The sequence below is a fragment of the Vipera ursinii genome (assembly GCF_947247035.1).
Source record: "Vipera ursinii genome assembly, chromosome: 2".
NCBI classification, from domain to species: domain Eukaryota; kingdom Metazoa; phylum Chordata; class Lepidosauria; order Squamata; family Viperidae; genus Vipera; species Vipera ursinii.
Genome location: NC_139513.1, coordinates 146620891 through 146640247, shown reverse-complemented (window position 1 = coordinate 146640247; position 19357 = coordinate 146620891). Strand labels below are relative to the sequence as shown.

At 35.8% G+C, this 19357-nt stretch overlaps 1 protein-coding gene across 1 annotated transcript in view; it reads right to left on the bottom strand.

Moving 5' to 3' along the window:
- Window positions 1-17351: 17351 nt before the first annotated feature.
- The window catches only part of GDF11 (growth differentiation factor 11), a gene marked incomplete at both ends in the record, with an annotated part of 37596 nt that continues 35590 nt past the window's right edge, over window positions 17352-19357 (bottom strand). The window contains one exon of the mRNA XM_083353044.1: window positions 17352-17732. Within this exon, the coding sequence (XP_083209170.1) occupies window positions 17352-17732 (381 nt within the window). The remainder of the gene's footprint in view (window positions 17733-19357) is intronic.

The window sequence follows — 19357 nt, the reverse complement described above, 5'->3', positions numbered from 1 at the left end:
GGCATACCAGATTGCTGCTTTTTTTGGTATCTTACTTACTGAGGTTCTACCTACATATGGAGTTTGTTTCGGTTTTCTCTGAACACCTCTTTGTTCTGAATATGCAAAGTTCTACTAAATAATTCTTGGCTCCTTTGGGAAGAAGAGTGGCATAAAAAATAAAATAATAAATAATAAACCATGTCTGCAGAGTAGCACTGCTTTACCCTGGAATGTAAATTGAGTGATTTCTTCTTTCTGTTTTGTTTTTTTTTCATTTACTGCTTCAGAATGAATTAAGCCATGGATCAAGTTAAACTTTTTTTATATACAAGTTTTATTGATTTTTTAATATTTACATATACATGTATTTGTGAAGCAATATGGTGGTTGGGTAGTCAAAATAACAAATAGCAAGTTGTAAATAGTTCAGGTTGCATCAATGGGGATTCCCTCTCTGATTCCCTTAATTATCACATAGTCAAAATAGTCAAGTTAATACACTTCTAGTTCTAACCATCAATTAACAAAATTTTCAATATATTTTCACTAGTACAGTACATATCAATATACTATTTTTAAATTTTATCTAATTGCAATAAAATATTCTAGAATAGCCTATAATATACAAAAAAGCTTAATTTTTGGGTAACCCACAATTCCCTATTTTAAGTAAAGAATAATTCTCTTGTCTGCAAAACTTACATTGTTCATTACAAAACATTCTTATGTTTTACCATTAAAGTCTAGTTTTCATCTTAACAAATCATCAATTATTAGAAAGATATTTTGTCTTAACCGTTCAACAATTATTAAAATACTATCTTTTATATATAAAATTCTAGATTCTATAATAAAGTTCAAAAGTAACAACTAATATATTCTATGTCATCTTAACTGTACATCAATTGTTAAAATTCTATCTGTTAATATATCATTCCAAATTCTATAATATTGTTCAGAATTATATTCTTGAAGCTTACTTTTGTTTTCCCTTACAGATCTAAAACCTAAATGTAAAATCAGTTATATTTTTTTAGAGATTCCCCTTAATCCATTCAAAGGTATTTTTATACTCTTATCTTTAGGAACCCCAAAAAAGAAACAAGTTCAGTTTTTTAAATCTTGCCTTCCTTTTGTGCCAATCAGGCTTCCCTTTTGGCATCTTTAAATTCTTAAATGTATCTCCCTTTCTTCCTATACCCCTTATTTCAGACATGTCAAACACAAGGCCCGGGGGCCAGATCCGGCCCACGAAGTGGTTTCATGTGGCCTGTGAAGCCATCCTGGAAACAGTGAGGGAACGGCCCCCACTGCCTTGGCCCTGGCCCAGAGACCCTCCTCCTGCCAGAGACCCTCAGATCTGTCCCACTCCTGCCCAGGCCCCCACAGGCACCCTTGATGCGAACCATGTAGAGTTGGCCATGCCCACCCAGTAGGCCATACGCACTCTAGCCACGCCCACCCAGTAGGCCACGCCCACACTGGCCATACCCACCTGGCCCCCTGAGGGCAACTGCAATGCTGATGCGGCCCTCAATGAAATTGAGTTTGACACCCGTGCCTTATTTGAATCCAGGGAGCGTATCCAAATGTCAATTTTGCAAGGAAAGTGTCCCCTTTGTAACCATTGTAGTTTTGCTTTGGTAATTCAGTTTTTGATGATTTATGTAATATAGTTGTCATTAGATCAGTCAAGTCTTTTTCTTCCAATTCTATTTGGGTTAGGTAGAAAGTAGTAGCTGATGTTATGGTTGTCATTTGATTAGTTGAATTCTCAATATAGTGTATTTGAAGGCCTTTAGTGTCTTCATTTTTAGTATTGTTTTCTTCAGGTGCTGTTGCTTTTTGAGTTGTAAGTTTTGTAGTTGCCATTGAAGTTTGGACTTTAAGGTTTTCTGTAGGTTGCATTTGTTGTTCTTTGAAATCTCCTATTTTAATGTTAGTTTCCACTTCTGTTTGGTTTTGGATTATCTTTTCCTCATTTAAAGTCAAAATTTGATTTGGTGGCCTTAAGTTGTCAGATTTTTCTTGCAGTTTGGCTTTGATTTGCTCTGTCATTGCCAAAATTGTGTCCAGTATCAGTTTATAGTCAAGTCGTTGGATATATTCATCCATTTTGTTATTTTTTGCAGCTAAATCTTCCATGGAGGCTATTTTAATAAGAAATCAAATATTATCCACCTCCAAAAGAGTTGTTTTCAGTGCCAGGTATTCCCACACTTATCTTTAAAAATAATCTCAAGGACAGCTCTCACAACAGAAAAAAGAAATTTACTTGCTGTACCAAGATGTCATCAATAGCATATAAAATGCAATGTAAAAAACTTGCTTCCCCCCCCCCAAATTAATATAGAACTTTTGTAGCCTTAGTCCAATTTTTTTCCTTAATTCACAGCTTAGAGAGAAAATAGGATAGTGGATCCCCAGCAAAAAAATAGGAGCTTTTTAGTAAATACAGATAAAATTGTTTAATTTCTTTGCTGAATTACTTGTGTTTCTTGTAAAGCTTTAAGGCTTTAAGATTTGTTCCCAGAGTAAATATTTGCCATTTTTTTCAAAAAATGGGGAAAGAGGTTTTCAGGAAAGTCCCACAGAAAGATGGTTAAGGGAATAGGAAAGGTAAAGGCTCACCCAGGTCTTCCAGATTGCTCCTTAGTGCTAGGTAGTGCTTTTGGCTTTCGGCAGGGAGCAGCTTAGTGAACGGTCATCTTTATGGCCGGTCTCTTCTTCTTCGGGCCAAAGGAGATTGTCCTGGATTCAAGCGGAGGGCTGCTGCCCTTCCGCGATCGCAGGGAAGGCCTCCTCGCGGTAATCGCCCCTCCAGGGTGATTTTTGACCCTTTTCAGGGTCCTCCAAAAAAGAAAGAAACGGAAGCAGACTGTTCCTGCGCATTCGGAAGCGCTGTGCGTGCAAACCGGAAGCCAAGTTATTTAGTTAAACTTGACTAGCTAAAAAGGGATGGTTGTTGAATGAGGAGAGACTCACAGAGCAAAAAGTAATTAGCTATTCTGGAACATTTGCAATTTTTAAATTTTATTATTAGCTTTTTTATTGACTGAATTAGTAAATAAGGGAAAAAACCCATTGGTGCTGGTTTGTACTGTCTAGTTTATATTACTAAATGATAGATAACTGCAGGAAATTTTATTTATTTATATGCCGCCCATCTCACTATCAAGCTACTCTTAGCAAAATAAAAGCAAGGCTGATGTAATGTAAAAGTGGACTTAAATACTTTCAAGAGAAGTAGTTTCTAGGGTCATGAATTCACATTTATATGAATGAATGTCAATATGCCACAAGTATATAACTCAGTTAATAGCCACCAGATGTTCATTTAGAGAGAAGAAATGATGCTGTTTGTTCCACTCCTTCTAATTTAAAAAATGTGCTATTTCTGTAACGGATAATAAATATTTAATAAATGTATTAGTAAACTATGTGTGAACCATGCAGTTAGTTACATATGCATGTTTTTTCTGTCTTGTTCATTTTTTAAAAAATGTTACAGTCAGGAAAATCTTAGAAAACATGCAGAGTGTGTGTCTTAAATTCCATTTTATGAGAACTTCTTCAGATGGATCTCCCCAGGCAATTTCTTCAGCTTTGGTAATCATCTCTGAACAGATTGCGCAAGGTGGTTCAGTCTGACAGCCTTGTCATATTGAAGCAGGCAAAAAAATTCTATAAATGCATAATATCTATCAGGAAGGTACCCCGGAATGGATTATTGAGCTTAAAGAAGCATTGCTAGTTTAGAGGCTTGGGGAGACTTTAAGACTTAGTTGTGTGAAGTTGGTTAAGTTGAGCTGCTTAGAATTTGCACACATTTAGTTATGTAGGTAGTCCTTGACTTATGAACACAACTGAGGCCAAATGTTCTGTTGCTAAATGAGACAGTTAAGTGAGCTTTGCCCCATTTTACAACCATTCTTGCCACAGTTGTTAAGCAAAGCACTGCAGTTGTTAAGTTAGTAAAATGGTTATTGAGTGAATGTGGCTTCCCTGTTGACTTTGCTTGTCTGAAGGTCCCAATAGGTGATCGCATGACCCTGGGACATTTCGACCGTCATTGCCAAGCATCTGAATTTTGATCACATGACAGTAGGGATGCTGTAACAGTTGTAAGTGTGAAAAATGGTCATTAGTCACTTTTTTCAGTGCCCTTGTAATGGTCACTAAACTGTTATAAGCCGAGGACCAACTATATAGTACCGTACTTTTTGCTGATGATTCATTCGTGCATTCACATGTCCATTTATCTCAGTATAATAAAGCGGATTCATTTTGTTGAACCTTGTCACCTTGATAACATACACAGCCAGTATTCTCAACATACCCTGTTGTCTTTTTATGAGGGCTCCATAAAACAACATTCCATGATCTAGTTTCCTGTGTAGCACATCTGGCCAATTATAAATCTTAGCTTTTATAATTTGGGAAAGCAAAACAATTTGAAATAATTGGAGGTGGGCTTGAGACTCCCTTTCAGGACAATCTGGACTTCTTTTGTATAATTGGCAACCTTTTTTGCAATATAAGTATCATTAAATACATAATTGCTTCATCCATGCCGTGCTCAGTCCAAAGCATTGTACTTTTGCCTGAAAGGTTTTCCTCCATCAAAGTTGCAGTGATAGAATGGCAGTAAAAGGAGGGGGGGAAATAGTGGTGCAACTTAAATGGATAGATAGGAGGCTACAATGTCTTTCCATTATGTATATGCCTGTGATTAATCACAAAGAGAGAAATAATAGATATACAGTAGTGACCCTGCTTAGCTTCCTGTACTAGCCAAGGTCAGCTGAAATAAATTGAAAGCTATTTTGGGAATGATGTGCATTTCCAATCTTTTAAAAGTATCTGTTAAGCATTTTTGGTTGTTCACAATGTTTTCCAGTTTTTAATTAACACTTAATATCTTTCAATTTGCATTATATTGGTACCTGAAGCACCTATTTATTATTTCAAGCTGCATCTGTAAATGTTATGAGTTTTCTTGCCCTCCCACCAAATCCTTTTCTTCCGAACTAGCTGAACTTTTGATTAAATTAATAGTAAGCTCTATGTTATCTCTGTGTACAACTTACTTCGCTCACTTGTGAGTTTCTCATCTATATCTTAGTATAGTAGTTACTTTTAAGTTGTTGAGATAAGAAATTAAAATGAGACTAATATTCTAATGTAATATATTGTGGCAAATATAGCTATTCCTGCCCATATTTCAGTTTGTGTCAAAGAAGGTAATTATATGTCATTTTTTCTTAAAATTCATAAATAGAATAATCATACTGTTTAGATGAAGTAGTAATAGAAGCAATGTAATTATGGTGTTTATACAATTATTGTATTTACTGCTGAAGCCAGCAAAAATAATTTACATATAGTTGCAGGCTTTACATAAAATATACAATAAGTACTTGACTTACAACCATTCATTTAGTGACTGTTTGAAATTACATCAGCACTGAAAAAAGTGACGTATGACTATTTTTCACAACCATCACGGCATCCTTGTGGCAACGGATGGAAACTAATCAAGGAGAGAAGCAACCTAGAACTAAGGAGAAACTTCCTGACAGTTAGAACAATTAACCAGTGGAACAACCTGCCTCCAGAGGTGGTGAATGCTCCAACACTGGAAGTTTTTAAGAAGAGACTGGACAGCCATTTGCCTGAAATGGTATAAGGTTTCCTGCCTGAGCAGGGGGTTGGACTAGATGACCTCCAAGGTCCCTTCCAACTTTTATTATTATTATTATTGTTATTGTTGTTGTTGCTGTTGTTGTTGTTGTTATTATTATTATTATTATTATTATTATTATTATTATTATTATTATTATTATTATGTTAGTCTTTTCCGAGGTAGATCTGATGGGAAACATGATTACATGATCAAAATTCAGGTTCTTGGCAACTGGCATGTTAATAAGATAGAAAAATGTGGGTTAGACAGCATCACCACCAGATGGATTCATAGCTGGCTGATTGGTCGTACTCAGCGTGTGGTCCTCAATGGAACTGCATCTACATGGAAGGAAATGTGTAGTGGGGTGCCCCAGGCTCTGTTCTGGGCCCAGTGTTCTTCAACATCTTCATCAATGATTTGGATGAGGGGATAGATGGGGAACTCATCAAATTTGCAGACGACACTATGCTGGCAGGAATATTCAACACTCCCAAAAATAGGCTTAAGATACAGGAGGATCTTGACAGACTTAAACATTGGGCACTATCTAACAAAATGAAATTCAATGGTGAAAAAAGTCAGTCCTACATTTAGGCAAGAAAAAAACAAATGCACAGGTATAATAAAGGTGGTACCTTACTCAGTAGTAGTAACTGTGAGAGGGATCTCAAGAGTCCTAATGGACAATCACTTTAATATGAGCCAGCAATGTGCTGCAGCTGCCAAAAAAGCCAACACAGTGCTAGGCTGCATTAACGGATAGAATCAAGATCATATGAAGTGTCAATACCACTTTACAATGCCTTGGTAAGGCCACACTTGGAATACTGCATCCAGTTTTGATCACCACAATGTAAAAAAGATGTAGAGACTCTAGAAAGAGTACAGAGAAGAGCAACAAAGATGATTAGGGGACATATAAGGAACGGTTGCTGGAATTGGGTATGTCTAGTTTAATGGAGAGAAGGACGAGGGTGGACATGATAGCAATCTTCCAATATTTGAGGGCTACCATAAAGAAGAGAGAGTCAAGCTATTCTCCAAAACACCTGAAGGCAGGACAAGAAGCAATGGATGGAAACTAATAGAAGAGAGAAGCAACCTAGAGCTAAGGAGAAACTTCCTGACAGTTAGAACAATTAATCAGAGGAACAACCTGCCTCCAGAAGCGGTGGATTCTCCAACACTGGAGGTTTTTAAGAAGAGACTGGACAGACATCTGTCTGAAATGGTATAAGGTTTCCTGCCTGAGCAGGGGATTGGATTAGATGACCTCCAAAGTCCCTTCCCACTTTGTTGTTATTATTATTAATGATGATAATAATATGTATTTATGAGAGTTGCAGTGTCCTGGGGTCATATGATCACCTTTTGTGACCTGACAAGCAAAGTCAGTGGCAAAGCCAGATTCACTTATGAACCATGTTATTAACAAATGCAGTGATTCATTTAAAACTGTGGCAAGAAGATTGTAAAATGGGGCAAAATTCACTTAACTGTCTTGCTTAGCAGTGGTAATTTTGGGCTCAAATGTAGTCATAAGTTGAGGTCTATCTGTATTACTATATTGTGTTTAATCGTATCAGCCATGGCACTTATCCATTTATACTAGGGAATGGCTGTTATTACTAATTCCTTCCCAACAGTTAATTTTAAAGAATAAAAATTTAAAATAGATAATATCCATTTTTTTAGTATTTATAATTTTACTATTTATAAACCAGGAAATATTGTTAGAAGGAATTAGAGAATTTTTTCAAATGTTTCCAAATGTTTAGATGTTACTGAAGTTTTATTTTAAACATGTTATCATTAATTCCAGACCCTTTCTCTTACAAAGCAATTGTGTGAAAAAGTACATTGATATAACCTTGTTTTTACCCTTAGCCTAGAAAAAACACATGGGAAGAATAGTTTTCAGGACTGGAAGGTAGTTTAGAATATATTTTAATAGATTAAATATTGTTAATTTCTTAGATGAGAGGTGTTAGAAAATATTTTCTAATCTAAGTATTGTTTTTAAAGAGATTGTTTCAAGAGATCCCTGACTAGTTCAAGAGATTCCTGACTACTGTGAAAAGATAAATTATATATGCCATTTCTATTTCTAATAATTAAATCTCTCTCTCTCTCTGTGCTAGGCCAGGAAAAATCCATACCAAATTCCAAATGCATTATCAATACAGTCACAAATTGTTGCTCAGAAAGCTACATAAATATCCCCACATAATCACTAGAAGTTGAGATTGGTTTGAAAGAATCCTTTTTTTTAATACCTATTTCTAACCCTGGCAAGTTTTAGTTCATTAGATTGCTTGAATAGCAAGTTGAATCTTGAAAGTCAAGAAACATATATTCTTAAACTGCTTAAAACAGAAAAGAATGAAATTAATGAATTAATTCATGAAATTAATGAATTAGATAAATTAATGAAATTGTTGTTGTTAGCTGCGAAGTCGTGTCCGACTCATCGCGACCCTATGGACAACATTCCTCCAGGCCTTCCTGTCTTCTACCATCTTCTGAAGTCCATTTAAGCTCACGCCTACTGCTTCAGTGACTCCATCCAGCCACCTCATTCTCTGTCGTCCCCTTCTTCTATTGCCCTCGATCTTTCCCAGCAAAATTAATGAAATAAAAATAGCCAAATAGTGGAATTATAGAGATTTTGAAATTCTCTTACAACATGATTACAATTTAATCGTATGCAACTTGATACCTTTGTAATATGATCTTCACTTCTTAAGAAATATGATTGGATAGTTCCAGATGGTTTTGAAATTAAGAGCATCCAGTAACAATTTATATTCCAGCACATTTTTTCCTTCCTAGCAATAGAACTGAGGCCTTAAGTTACACATTGAAATAAACATGCCAATCTCTTCATTAACATTGGAAACTCAAAACCAAGAACATCAAGTTATATATTCTCAAGATTCCAAACTTGACACATTAAAGGAAGAAAATGTTTTTGCTGTATATATTTATTGTACAAAAAATCTATAAAAGGACAAAGAGAAATTGGAACAGAAGCAATGATTATGATATACTTAACAGACTAGAACCAGTTACAGAACAAATTTAGTTTATACAACATTGAAGAGAAATAGCCAAGGCAGTATTTTTCCTCTTATTTTTTTTAATATGTATATGAAAAAAGAGTTATTAAAGTTACCAGTTCTGATCTCACCTTCTCATAAATGAGTGCCATCTCAGTTTAATTCCTATGTTTATACTCAATAAACCCTATTGAGCAGAATTACCATATTCCTGCTCATAAGCAGTTTTTTTTAACTGAATAATAGTTGGGAACTTTTTCTAGCTGAACTGAAAACAATTTTTCTAGTATAACATTTGTCATATTAATTTCATAATGTCAGTTTTAACAGAAATCAAGAATTTTGTGCATTTTATAAATGCAATGAAATCATTTAAGAAATAGATTTTCAACAGTGACAATAAGTTGGAAATTATAAAAAAATGTAACAACAAAATATCAGCAAGAGGTTAATAAGACTGTGATGCTTTTTTAAAATATAAATTGGTATTAAACCACATAAATCCTTCTTATGCCTTTAGCATTTCCTTCATTTGCAAATTCTGTAAAACTTTAAACATATCACTTAAAACTTGCAATACTGATGAATGAGAAGCCCTCTTCTTTTGATGAAACACATAGGCAAACCAATTTAACTTAAAATTACACCAGAGTTGGTAAAGAAGTGTGCAAAGGGTTGTCAGGCGTCCTAAGTATTGAATGTATATTGAAATATTTTTTAAAATGTATCATTGCAAAAAAGAAAAAGGGTGCATTTTTTATTCCTGATTGCCTAATAACTTAGGAGCCGTTAGTTATTGTCAACGTCAGCTTTAGCCCTTTCTTCCAGACTAATGATTTCATAGTCTTCTCTCACATCCATGACAACTCAGCAGAAGCAAAGCCTAGCTGGACATTAACTGGCTATTTCTTTAATTATTTAGGGTTTTCAGAAAGTGTAATAGCATGATTTACCTAAATACAATCTGTGGAGAACTAAAATATATCCTATTAAAGTTGGGTTTAATGGTAACAAAACACTTTTTGACCTGGAAGTTAGGTAAAACGTTTGATTGTTATGTTTGCAGAACTACATAGCAAATTTCCTTCTGCAGAAAGGGAGCTAATCAAAATTCATACATACTAGTCCTCACACACTGTCTTTACAAAAAGAGAAAACACAGACATAAAAGTATCTCTTCAGTTCTAGAGTGTATTATAAAAGGGAAAACTCCTCCTATTCTCTTAAAATTTTCTTTAACCTTCCATAGTGCAAACGGTACCTTAGCCCAAAGCAGTCTCTCAATACAGAAATTTTTACAGTGAACATTCAACATTTTTAAGTCCAGGCTTTTTGCTTCACTCCTGCAAAGTCTCTGAGGCTTCCATATGTTCTGATGGGACTGCCTATTACTTCCAAAGTGAATCGGCATCCATTTTGTAGAAAAAGGCAGCAGGTCAGGGTGATGGTGAAGAGGTGTGAATCAGTTCACTAATAAAGTACAACAGTCCCGGTTGAATAATGTCCACCATGGCCCAAAACCACCTTGCACCTTTCCCCAACCAAAATTACTATATGCTGTCATAGAATCAGTTTTCCCTTGAAATCTCAGTTTTCCCCAGTTGGCAGCCTCTTCTGTTTAAGACAACCAATCAGCTTCTGCCTAGAAAGATTAAAATGACAGCTATGTATGTCCCAGGTGCTGGACTGGAGTGAAAAGCTCTGAACTCTTTTTAATATTTTTTTAAATATTTAAATTTTTATTTTTGATGTTCAAGTGCTGTGTTTGGTCATGTCATTAAAACAAACAAACATAAACACAATCTTAACCAGTGAATGGCCTTTTGGTCATGTGATTAAAATAAACAAAACTTAGCCCACGTTATCTTCAGTCTCATTTCTTCAGCTCACCTACACAGGCATATGCACCCACTCACACATACTTATGCCCACACATCCTTCTATGACATTTATGGACACTAATATAAACAAAGTAAATAATAATATACTTGTAGGTCTGATATTTACAAGCACACCTCCAGAAATAATTATGCCTGTCTGCCTTTTGTGAGTCAGATTACCCAAAGCAAAATATCCCATTGGAAAGACCTATTAGTAGCAGTTAAGTTGGATCTTATCTTTCTAGTTTAGCACCATTGGGCAGTAGAAGAAACAGGGAACCAAACCACCCAAATCCCAGAAAGCAAGCATCCATAGTTCAGGAAAGACCCAGCTATTCAGTCTGTCACATTTATCATGGCCCATAAATATTAGTCAGCATTGAACAGGAAATTATGAAGTTTCAGATACAGAGCTGTTTTTATACAATAGTGTAGGCTGTATCATTGCCTCCTAAGGCTACAGTCCTAAACACACTTATTGAGAATAAGTGCCACTGAAATAACAAGGTTTGTATCTCAGTAAACATTCAAAGGATCAATTTGCATGTCTCAAAAGAATCCCAAATGGCTTTGGACCTTTCCACCAGCAGGGGACTATTACAAAAGAGACAGTAACAAATTATACAAAGAGATGGATGAAAGAGCAAATTATATTTGCACTTGTTATGATGTGTATCTTTGCATGTATAATTCAAGTAGAATATTCTCTCCATCATTATGCACATTAGCCATAACACGTTTAGTACACAGCTTAATACAGTGCTACCTATAAGACAAAACCAAACCTTTGCTTTCAGCGCTTCTCTTAACGGCCCCCTCTGATTAACAGAATGGAATGTTTTGGTATTTAATAAGCTACTTAGAATTGTAACAGTCCAAGTGACTAGCTTCTACAAATTGGCTTAAGAATGTAATTCAGTTCTTTCAGGTAATTGTTTTAGTTGTTGTGGTACATGACATTCATCCTCTTTTCTCTGGCTCCAACAAAATAGGGCAGAACTTTTTCTTGATTGAACATTGGAAAATACACATTTGTAAATCGTACTGTTAGAGGTCCAGTTTGATCATCGCTATCTCAGTTTTCACAGAACTGGTTTGTGTGTGTGTGTGTGTGTGTGTGTGTGTCCTCCATCCTTGAAGCTTAGCAAAGCAATCAACAAGAAATTACAGGTATTTAAAAAATAGCACTCTCGTGCATATCTGCCCTCTGTGTTTTTAGCAAGGAAAGACTTGTGCATACTAATGTATGTGGCATTGTGCCATCTCTCTGTCTTAAAGAAGAACAAAGTTAAGAATCTGATAACCATAGCTACAAATCAGCACCTTCTTGAATCAACATATACTTTATTGTTTTAAAATTTATTTATTAAATTGTTTGCCACCTATCTCACCACGAGATATGGAGAGAAGGTTAAGGAAGGAGCATTTTGTTGGGCTTCTTGATGAGATGTTCTTTGCCATGGTGAATGGTTGAAGCCAAGGCCTACTAGATATTAGATAGTAAGAAAAGTTGCCACAATAGGAAGAATTTCTCTCAAGCAAATGTTACAGAGGTAGATTAATGAGTTTCCTGTCTCAAATAAATTTGCACATTACTATTCCCATAATTTCATTGTTGTTAAAATTCCTTTCCTAGAATTTTGATTTCATTTCCTGAAGAAGAACTCCAGCATTCCTATCAATTTTTAAGTGAAACTTCTCACAGCCCTATCCCTTTGTTCGGCTTGTACAGAATAACTCTTAAGGTGAATGGTTTGATAGCTGGGTGTTATTAATCTCAGATACATTCCTCCTATTCACGTCATATACTTTTCCAACTGTAGAAAAACCTGCTTAAATCCGTGGTCGGAAAATACTATCTGCACTCTTTCAAACTTCAGCCAGGAAATATGAAATCTAGAATGTTGTTTTCATGGAATTAAAATGCAAGATGGTGTGTACTATGTGCCCTGTCTGTAAAATATCAAATGGCACCTTTTGTGAATGACAGCGCTGATATAATATTAGAGGAAAAATGCTTGACTGAATAAAGATTTGGAATTCATTTATTTTTCATTTCTACATAAGGTTTTCTAGCCTTTTAGAGAGAGCGGGTGCATATGTGCACAACACAAACATATTTAAATGAAAACATTCAGCAGTGTTTGACTTCTCAAATTGTTGGGGTGGGTAAGTCGTAAGGAAGGGGTTTTTTTTGGTAAGATATACATTTTCAATCACTTCTAGAAAATTAAGCATATAATGAAGTTTTCATTATGGATTGACTTAAAAGGAGAAAAGTTGTGCCTGGATATATGTAGGGATTAGGGTTAGTGAAGAAAAGTACTTTCTGTTCTGCTACTAATTCTTTACAGAGTACCATAAGTACCTGAATTACAAGCTATGCAACATGTACCTTTTTCTGTTCAGAGAGAAAGCAGTACAGGCTCTCTTAATAAAGCCCTCTCACATTTTCTCTGAATTTCCTGTTTCTATCCCAAGTCCAATAAAAGTTGAAAGGTGGACTAAATGTTGCAAAACAAGAAGTTAGAATGGAGAGAATTTTACATGTTTGCAGTTAAGTTAGTGAAGAGCCGTATAATACTCCAGAGGAGCATTGAAATACCAGTTATTTCCAGATTTTGTGTTCATTCACAAAAATGGGGGGAAATAATAGGACAACAGGAATTGAAAAATAAATCAGTATTATTGTACATTACTAAATAGCAAATATTCAGAATTCATATTCAGAAAAATACCAAGACAAATAATAAAAGATTGCCAGGTTCCAATTTTGTTTAGACCTCACATTTCAAGATTTATGCACATTTCCCCCCCCCCTTTGTCTAAAAGGTTAAAGCTGTCATATACATGTCATTCACACTGCTGGTAGTTCAAATGTGGGGATTTGGCGGCACATTACAAAGGAAACTATTTAATTTTGTTTCTCAAGGAGACTCTACATTTTTGTATGGGCCTGATAAATGACAAGAATGCAGACTAAACAATGACCTAAGCAGGTAACAAATACTAAGATAAGAGATGTAAAACCCACCCCCACCCCCCCATTAGCCATCTTTTAAAAAATAAAAAAAAAGATTCTAAGCTATTGAAAACTTAAGTATTCCAGCTTTAAATGCCCTCATAAGGTACCAGTTGCAAAACTGTTATTCTCTACTCCTTTAAATTCTCCATTTCATTTACACTGCTATTAATAAGTTAGGGTAACTTAGCCAGTGTTAAGAAGCTGAGAAGGCATGTTTGATGAGTGCTTTGAAAAAGAGTGAAGCGCTTCAGTCTATAAGTGCTAGAGCAGGAAAAGCAGTACAGCTCAGGGCCAGGAGAGTTTGTTCTCTGTGCCACCTTGGGTAAGCGACTGTTCCCTTCTTTTTAAGATTCAGGATTTAACCCGTGAGAAGTGCTAAGATTCTGCTCAACTCTGAGCAGCGTTGGACTCCCTGTCAGTAGAATAGAGGTGGGAGTCTGCTTTTTTGTGGGCAGAATTTTACCTGATACATTCTTAACTAAAAATCCATCCATGCCTTCTTTGCTGCTTTAGTACTCTGGAACTTTCAAGGGAGAAATCAAAGCTGTATGAGTTTGCCTACAAAAGAAACAAAGTTGTCGTCTATATAGAAATCTAGCTGAGTGCCGAGATCCTCAACTTAATATATAATAAGTGCTAGAACTAGAAAAATAATCTTTCTTCCTGTCAATCTCGGTTGACTCTTCTTCCCCATTTATTAATACCCATCCATCTTATCCAAAACCAGTACTTTTGTAGAAGAGACTTCAGAAAAATTCAAAGGGCATACTTTAGCTGTTTGACTACAACACAGTGGCTGTTGTGTTGGCAAGCAAGTTGGTTGGCTCAAACTTGTCTGTGCTGAAAATCTTGACTAAATTCTTGGCACCAGACCTGCCAGACTCCCCTCCGGTCCATCACCTCAGCACTTGGGTTCCAGACCTATGACGGGCATTTCTGAAGGGTTGCATCATACAACACAGCAGCTCCCTAGACAGCCCAAGCCGAAAGTAGAGAAACAAGCCCTAAAGCAGCAGGAACAGTTGAACTCTGCAGAAACAGGAATCCTGATTTCATACTGTCAGGAAAATAGCAAAAGGGAAATCAAGACGCCACAATGGTATGAGCAGTCTAGTCCCAGTGTTTTTCCAATTGGATGCCATAAGACTAAAGGCCTATTTAATTCTCACTTGCCTGTTGCATATTTCCTTTTTCAGTTAAGTAATTACAAAGTCTTCATTCCAATTTCATTGCACAAATATTATGAAAACTACAACAGCAAAGTCTTGCATTAATACAATCCTTACTTTGACCTCACAAATAGAAAGGCATTGGTCTACATTCCAAATGTGACAATGAATCAGGAGAGGGAAAGCTGATTCATTGCAAAGTTGCTATTCATTGTTTTGCCTACAATTTTTTTACTTCTACTTAAGAAAAGAAAGTGATCCTTCCAAAAAATACAAAGTCTGTTAGATATGCCATCCCTTCTGCCAAAGTGCTTCAATCTTGAAAATAACATTTTGGTAGTTCATTCATAATTTGGCTACTGATAGCCAAAATTGGGGAAAAAATGCTTTTTCCTATGCCAAACTTGTTAAACTTTTTTTTCCTGTGCAAATAGAGAATCAGCAGGGAATGACTGGACACAGGTCATTGTCAAACAGCAACATTTTGTTTTCCAGTTCACATGCTGGATTAGAATCTTTAATAATGGATCACTTATTTGTGGTCCAGATTGCAACATTACTCAGTTGCCTGGAAAAACCACTTTTGAATACTTTGACTCCATGATTATCACTAATGTAAATAATTAGAGTCTTAATAATATTTAACCTTTATCTCCCCCTCTTCTTTGATTCTGAGGATTATGAGACATGTAATTAATCCTAACAGTAGGAAACAGCAAGTGCTTAGATGCAATTTGTTATCTTGATCCTATGCAATTGTCTTGCTAGAGATTTTGACAAAAAGCTTCTATGTCTGGAATCCTATCTGAGTTATTCAAACTTGGAAGTTTACAATTACTGTATTCTCACTATATGGCTAATGCTTTGCCAATTGAAAGATAATTATCTTCTGTCTTCTTTCAACAAACTCTTGAAAACAGAACAGCAACACTTCAGTTAAATTAACATAATCTATGGCATCAACTTCAATAGAATTCTATTTGGAAAGCATTCCTTGTTAATTTAATTCTCTTTATGTTACCTGGATTTTTCTGCTTTAGAAAGTAGAATTGGATAGTATTGTTTGGTTAGGACGGTGAAAGAAAGTCATACTATATATAACTTCAAAGAAAGCTGGAAATTAAATCTCTATATAAGTGCATTTAAAATTAATTTAAAAAGGTTTTAAATGTTAGGAAGTGGGGAAAGGAACAGTACAGAGCAACACATCCTATTATTCAAGGATTGATATGTCAATATTAGCCAGGGGGAAAAAATATTGTACATAAGCAGAGTAACTGGATGGATGTAGTTGAGTCTTGCAAATGATAAAGAAAAATTACTAATCCTATCATATATATACATGCATATATATGATTTTTTCCCCATTGGAATATTAAGCAAAAGTGACACAGGAAAAAAAAAGATTCTATTGCCAGGAATAAATAAATAAATTTTCTATCTTAACTTCATCCTGCCTGGAGAGATTTCTGTTCTGTAGGTAAAATTCTTTATCCTCACATGGACAGTACTGTTTCTTTAGTCTTTTTTACACTACCTCAAAAGTGGGTTGAGGATGAAAGGAAATATGTAATTTAAGTTCATTGAACATTTCTCAATTTTCTAAAAAAAAGAAGAAGAAGAAGCTGAAGAATAATGACTTTTGGAGAAAGATTGCTCAGGTGGATATGAAGATATTGAAAAGAAAGAGTTGAATGTGAATACAAGGCAGCTAAAATTAACAGTTTATCCTCCACTTAGATAATTCCTCCATAACCCCCCCTCCCCATCTATGCCTCCGTTTCGTTACTTTTTCTTGCTATCATGCAACTCGCAAAAGCATTCCAAATAATTCCAGTTTTCATCTCTTTGGAGCTTCCAGTGTCTTTAGGGAGTCAGTCTCTCAAAAGGCAGGCAGAATCAGCAATCCTCAACTTCTAAATCATACTTTCCCTCCCCACCCCTTTCCCCCAAATCCAGGATGGCACGTATCCTTCGTGCTGGCAGATTTCATTCATCTTCATATAAAATATCCATTTTAACCCCGTTCCCCGTTTATAACTTCATACAGCATTTTATTCCACATTATCACAACCTAGGAAGCTTTCATTCTTGTAAACAGGTTGAACAGCTTCCTATTTTTTTCCTGATGGACTTTTCACTTTATCACCACTTTCTCAGATCAAGAGAGGAAGGGGGGGGGGTGTTTGGGAAGAGAGAATGCCAGTAAAAGTAAAGCTTGAGAAGTGTTGGGTCAAACAAAGAGCTTGAGGAGAGAAGAATGCTTATTTCAGATTTGCCTCATGGATGGAAGTATGGATCCAAGGCAACTCATCCACTCTCCATTAATGCAATGTCTGTTTTGATTATTGCACAGCGCATGTTGTCACTTCAGAGATTTTCAATGCAATTCTGTTTGTTTTGTTCTTTTCCCACAATTACTTTCTCTTCAAAAGTGTTTTAAAATGCTAATGAATGGATTCATCAATGTCAGGGTGCATCTTCCAAGCAAGAATCCGGGGAGGGGTGGGGGACAGGAAAAAGAATGGAACAGAGCAGGCTGGGAGTTTAAGAGCATCCACACCTGTCAACCACCATGCCAGGGATTTTGCCATAGATTATCTGCTGTTTGTCATTGAAATATAGCATGTTGATGGGAGACATCTTGGTGGGTGTACAGCACGGCCCTGCTGAACCCCGGGGATTGGCTTGCTGTACCAAGTGGGTATGGGGATATTTCTGCATAAACATATATTCACACTGGCCTGAACAATAGTTGGCTTTGTACCGCTTTGGGGCAATTATCCAATCCCAGCCGAAGGCTTCAAAGTCAACAGTCAGGGGGTAACGGCAGCAGCGGGACTCAGTTGAGTGCTCATCACAGTCTAAGCCTAGATTCCTTCGGGACCGTTTGTTGTTCTCCAGCACACGCAGTTCCATGAATGGGTGCTGCAAATGACATACAAAAAGAGAAATCACAGTGGTAGGCATTTAGGTAGAATAACTATTGGCCCCGTGATGAAATAAGAGTTTCTAGCTGTGGAAAACAGCCTATGACAAAGAGTTTTGATGGGCATCAATTACAGGCACGTCTATGCATAATCCATCCACAAACTTCATCTCTGCAACCTTTGCTATCCCTTTGGATCTTTTAAGTAAACTAATGCTATGAAAATACATTCTCTTCCACAGACTTACCAAATCCAATACAATCTCTTGACCATCTTTCCAAGAGAGCCCACAGCAGTTGTCCTTATTTATTCCTGTTATTTATTCAGATATTTATTCAATTCCTAATAACAGTCCTGAGCTTTGCTCCTTTAAAAAAAAACACTCTAGCTGACACCATTAAGCCTGATGATGAAATATTTCTTAAGTAAATGTTGGTCCACTATGAAAAAAAAAATCCATGGAAAAGTGGAATATTGATCCATCAGTTGCTGCTAGGGGGAAAAAAGTATTCAGGCTAAAAAAATCAGTTTGTACATAATGGATGACTAGTACTCTGGAAGAGAAAAGTTTTTTATATATTTTATGTTGTATTTTTTATTACTTACATGTGGGTCATTCTTAGTTAAGCTATAAGAATTATTAGGTAATTACAATTAAAGGGATAGGTTCCATGGAAATAATTCAGAATGAGGAAAAAGAGATAACTTTTTAAAAAACATTTATATAGGAAAACTAAGATGAAACTCATATAAGTAATTTGCTAAATGTTTTTTGAAAAATGTAGTTTTTATAGGATTAAATTAAATCATGAAATAATGCATGATATAATCTCTCTGTATAGAAAGAGAGCGAATTGTAATAAAGTACTACTTTAAAATATACCCTCATAAATGTTGAATTCCTGAGAAGGATATTTCATTGTTAGAGCTCTAATTAGCACAAACCAAAATTAAGTTGTTCTCATTTTTCTATGTAAATAATATTAAGCAGATATAAATTTATCTTAATCCTGTATTTGAAAGCAATAAAAGTTTCATCTAAATTAATGCATGTTGCTGTAATACGAATATTGTGAGAATACTGATCTTGTTATTATCAAGCAAAAATCACAAATTACAACCAGCACAATGACATTGCAATGTCATGACTGACATGTAAACGCCTTCTCAAAGTAGTAGCACTGCAGTCCCCAGTTGACCACAGAGGTAGCAAGAATTCCCCTCTTAAGTCTTCCCCTGACTACACCGTAAGCCTACTGTTGAGATGAAACAGATAAAAGGAAATACTTCCCATTTTCCAACCTGCATTTGTCTGCATTTGATTGTTACATTATTCAGTGATAATATTGATTCTGAAAGCCAGCACTCTCTAGAGCAGCGTTTTCCAACCTTAGGAACTTGAAGATGCGTGGACTTCAACTCCCAGAATTCTGGGAGTTGAAGTCCACGCATCTTCAAGTTCCTAAGGTTGGAAAACGCTGCTCTAGAGAACACCCCACAGTACTACATACCCTAATGTTAAAACTAGGCCAGAGCTATCATGTCTGTCAGCCCTTCAAGGTAGTCCAGATAGGAAACCATAACCATAAGTCCTAACAATACTATTATTATAAGGTTGCAATA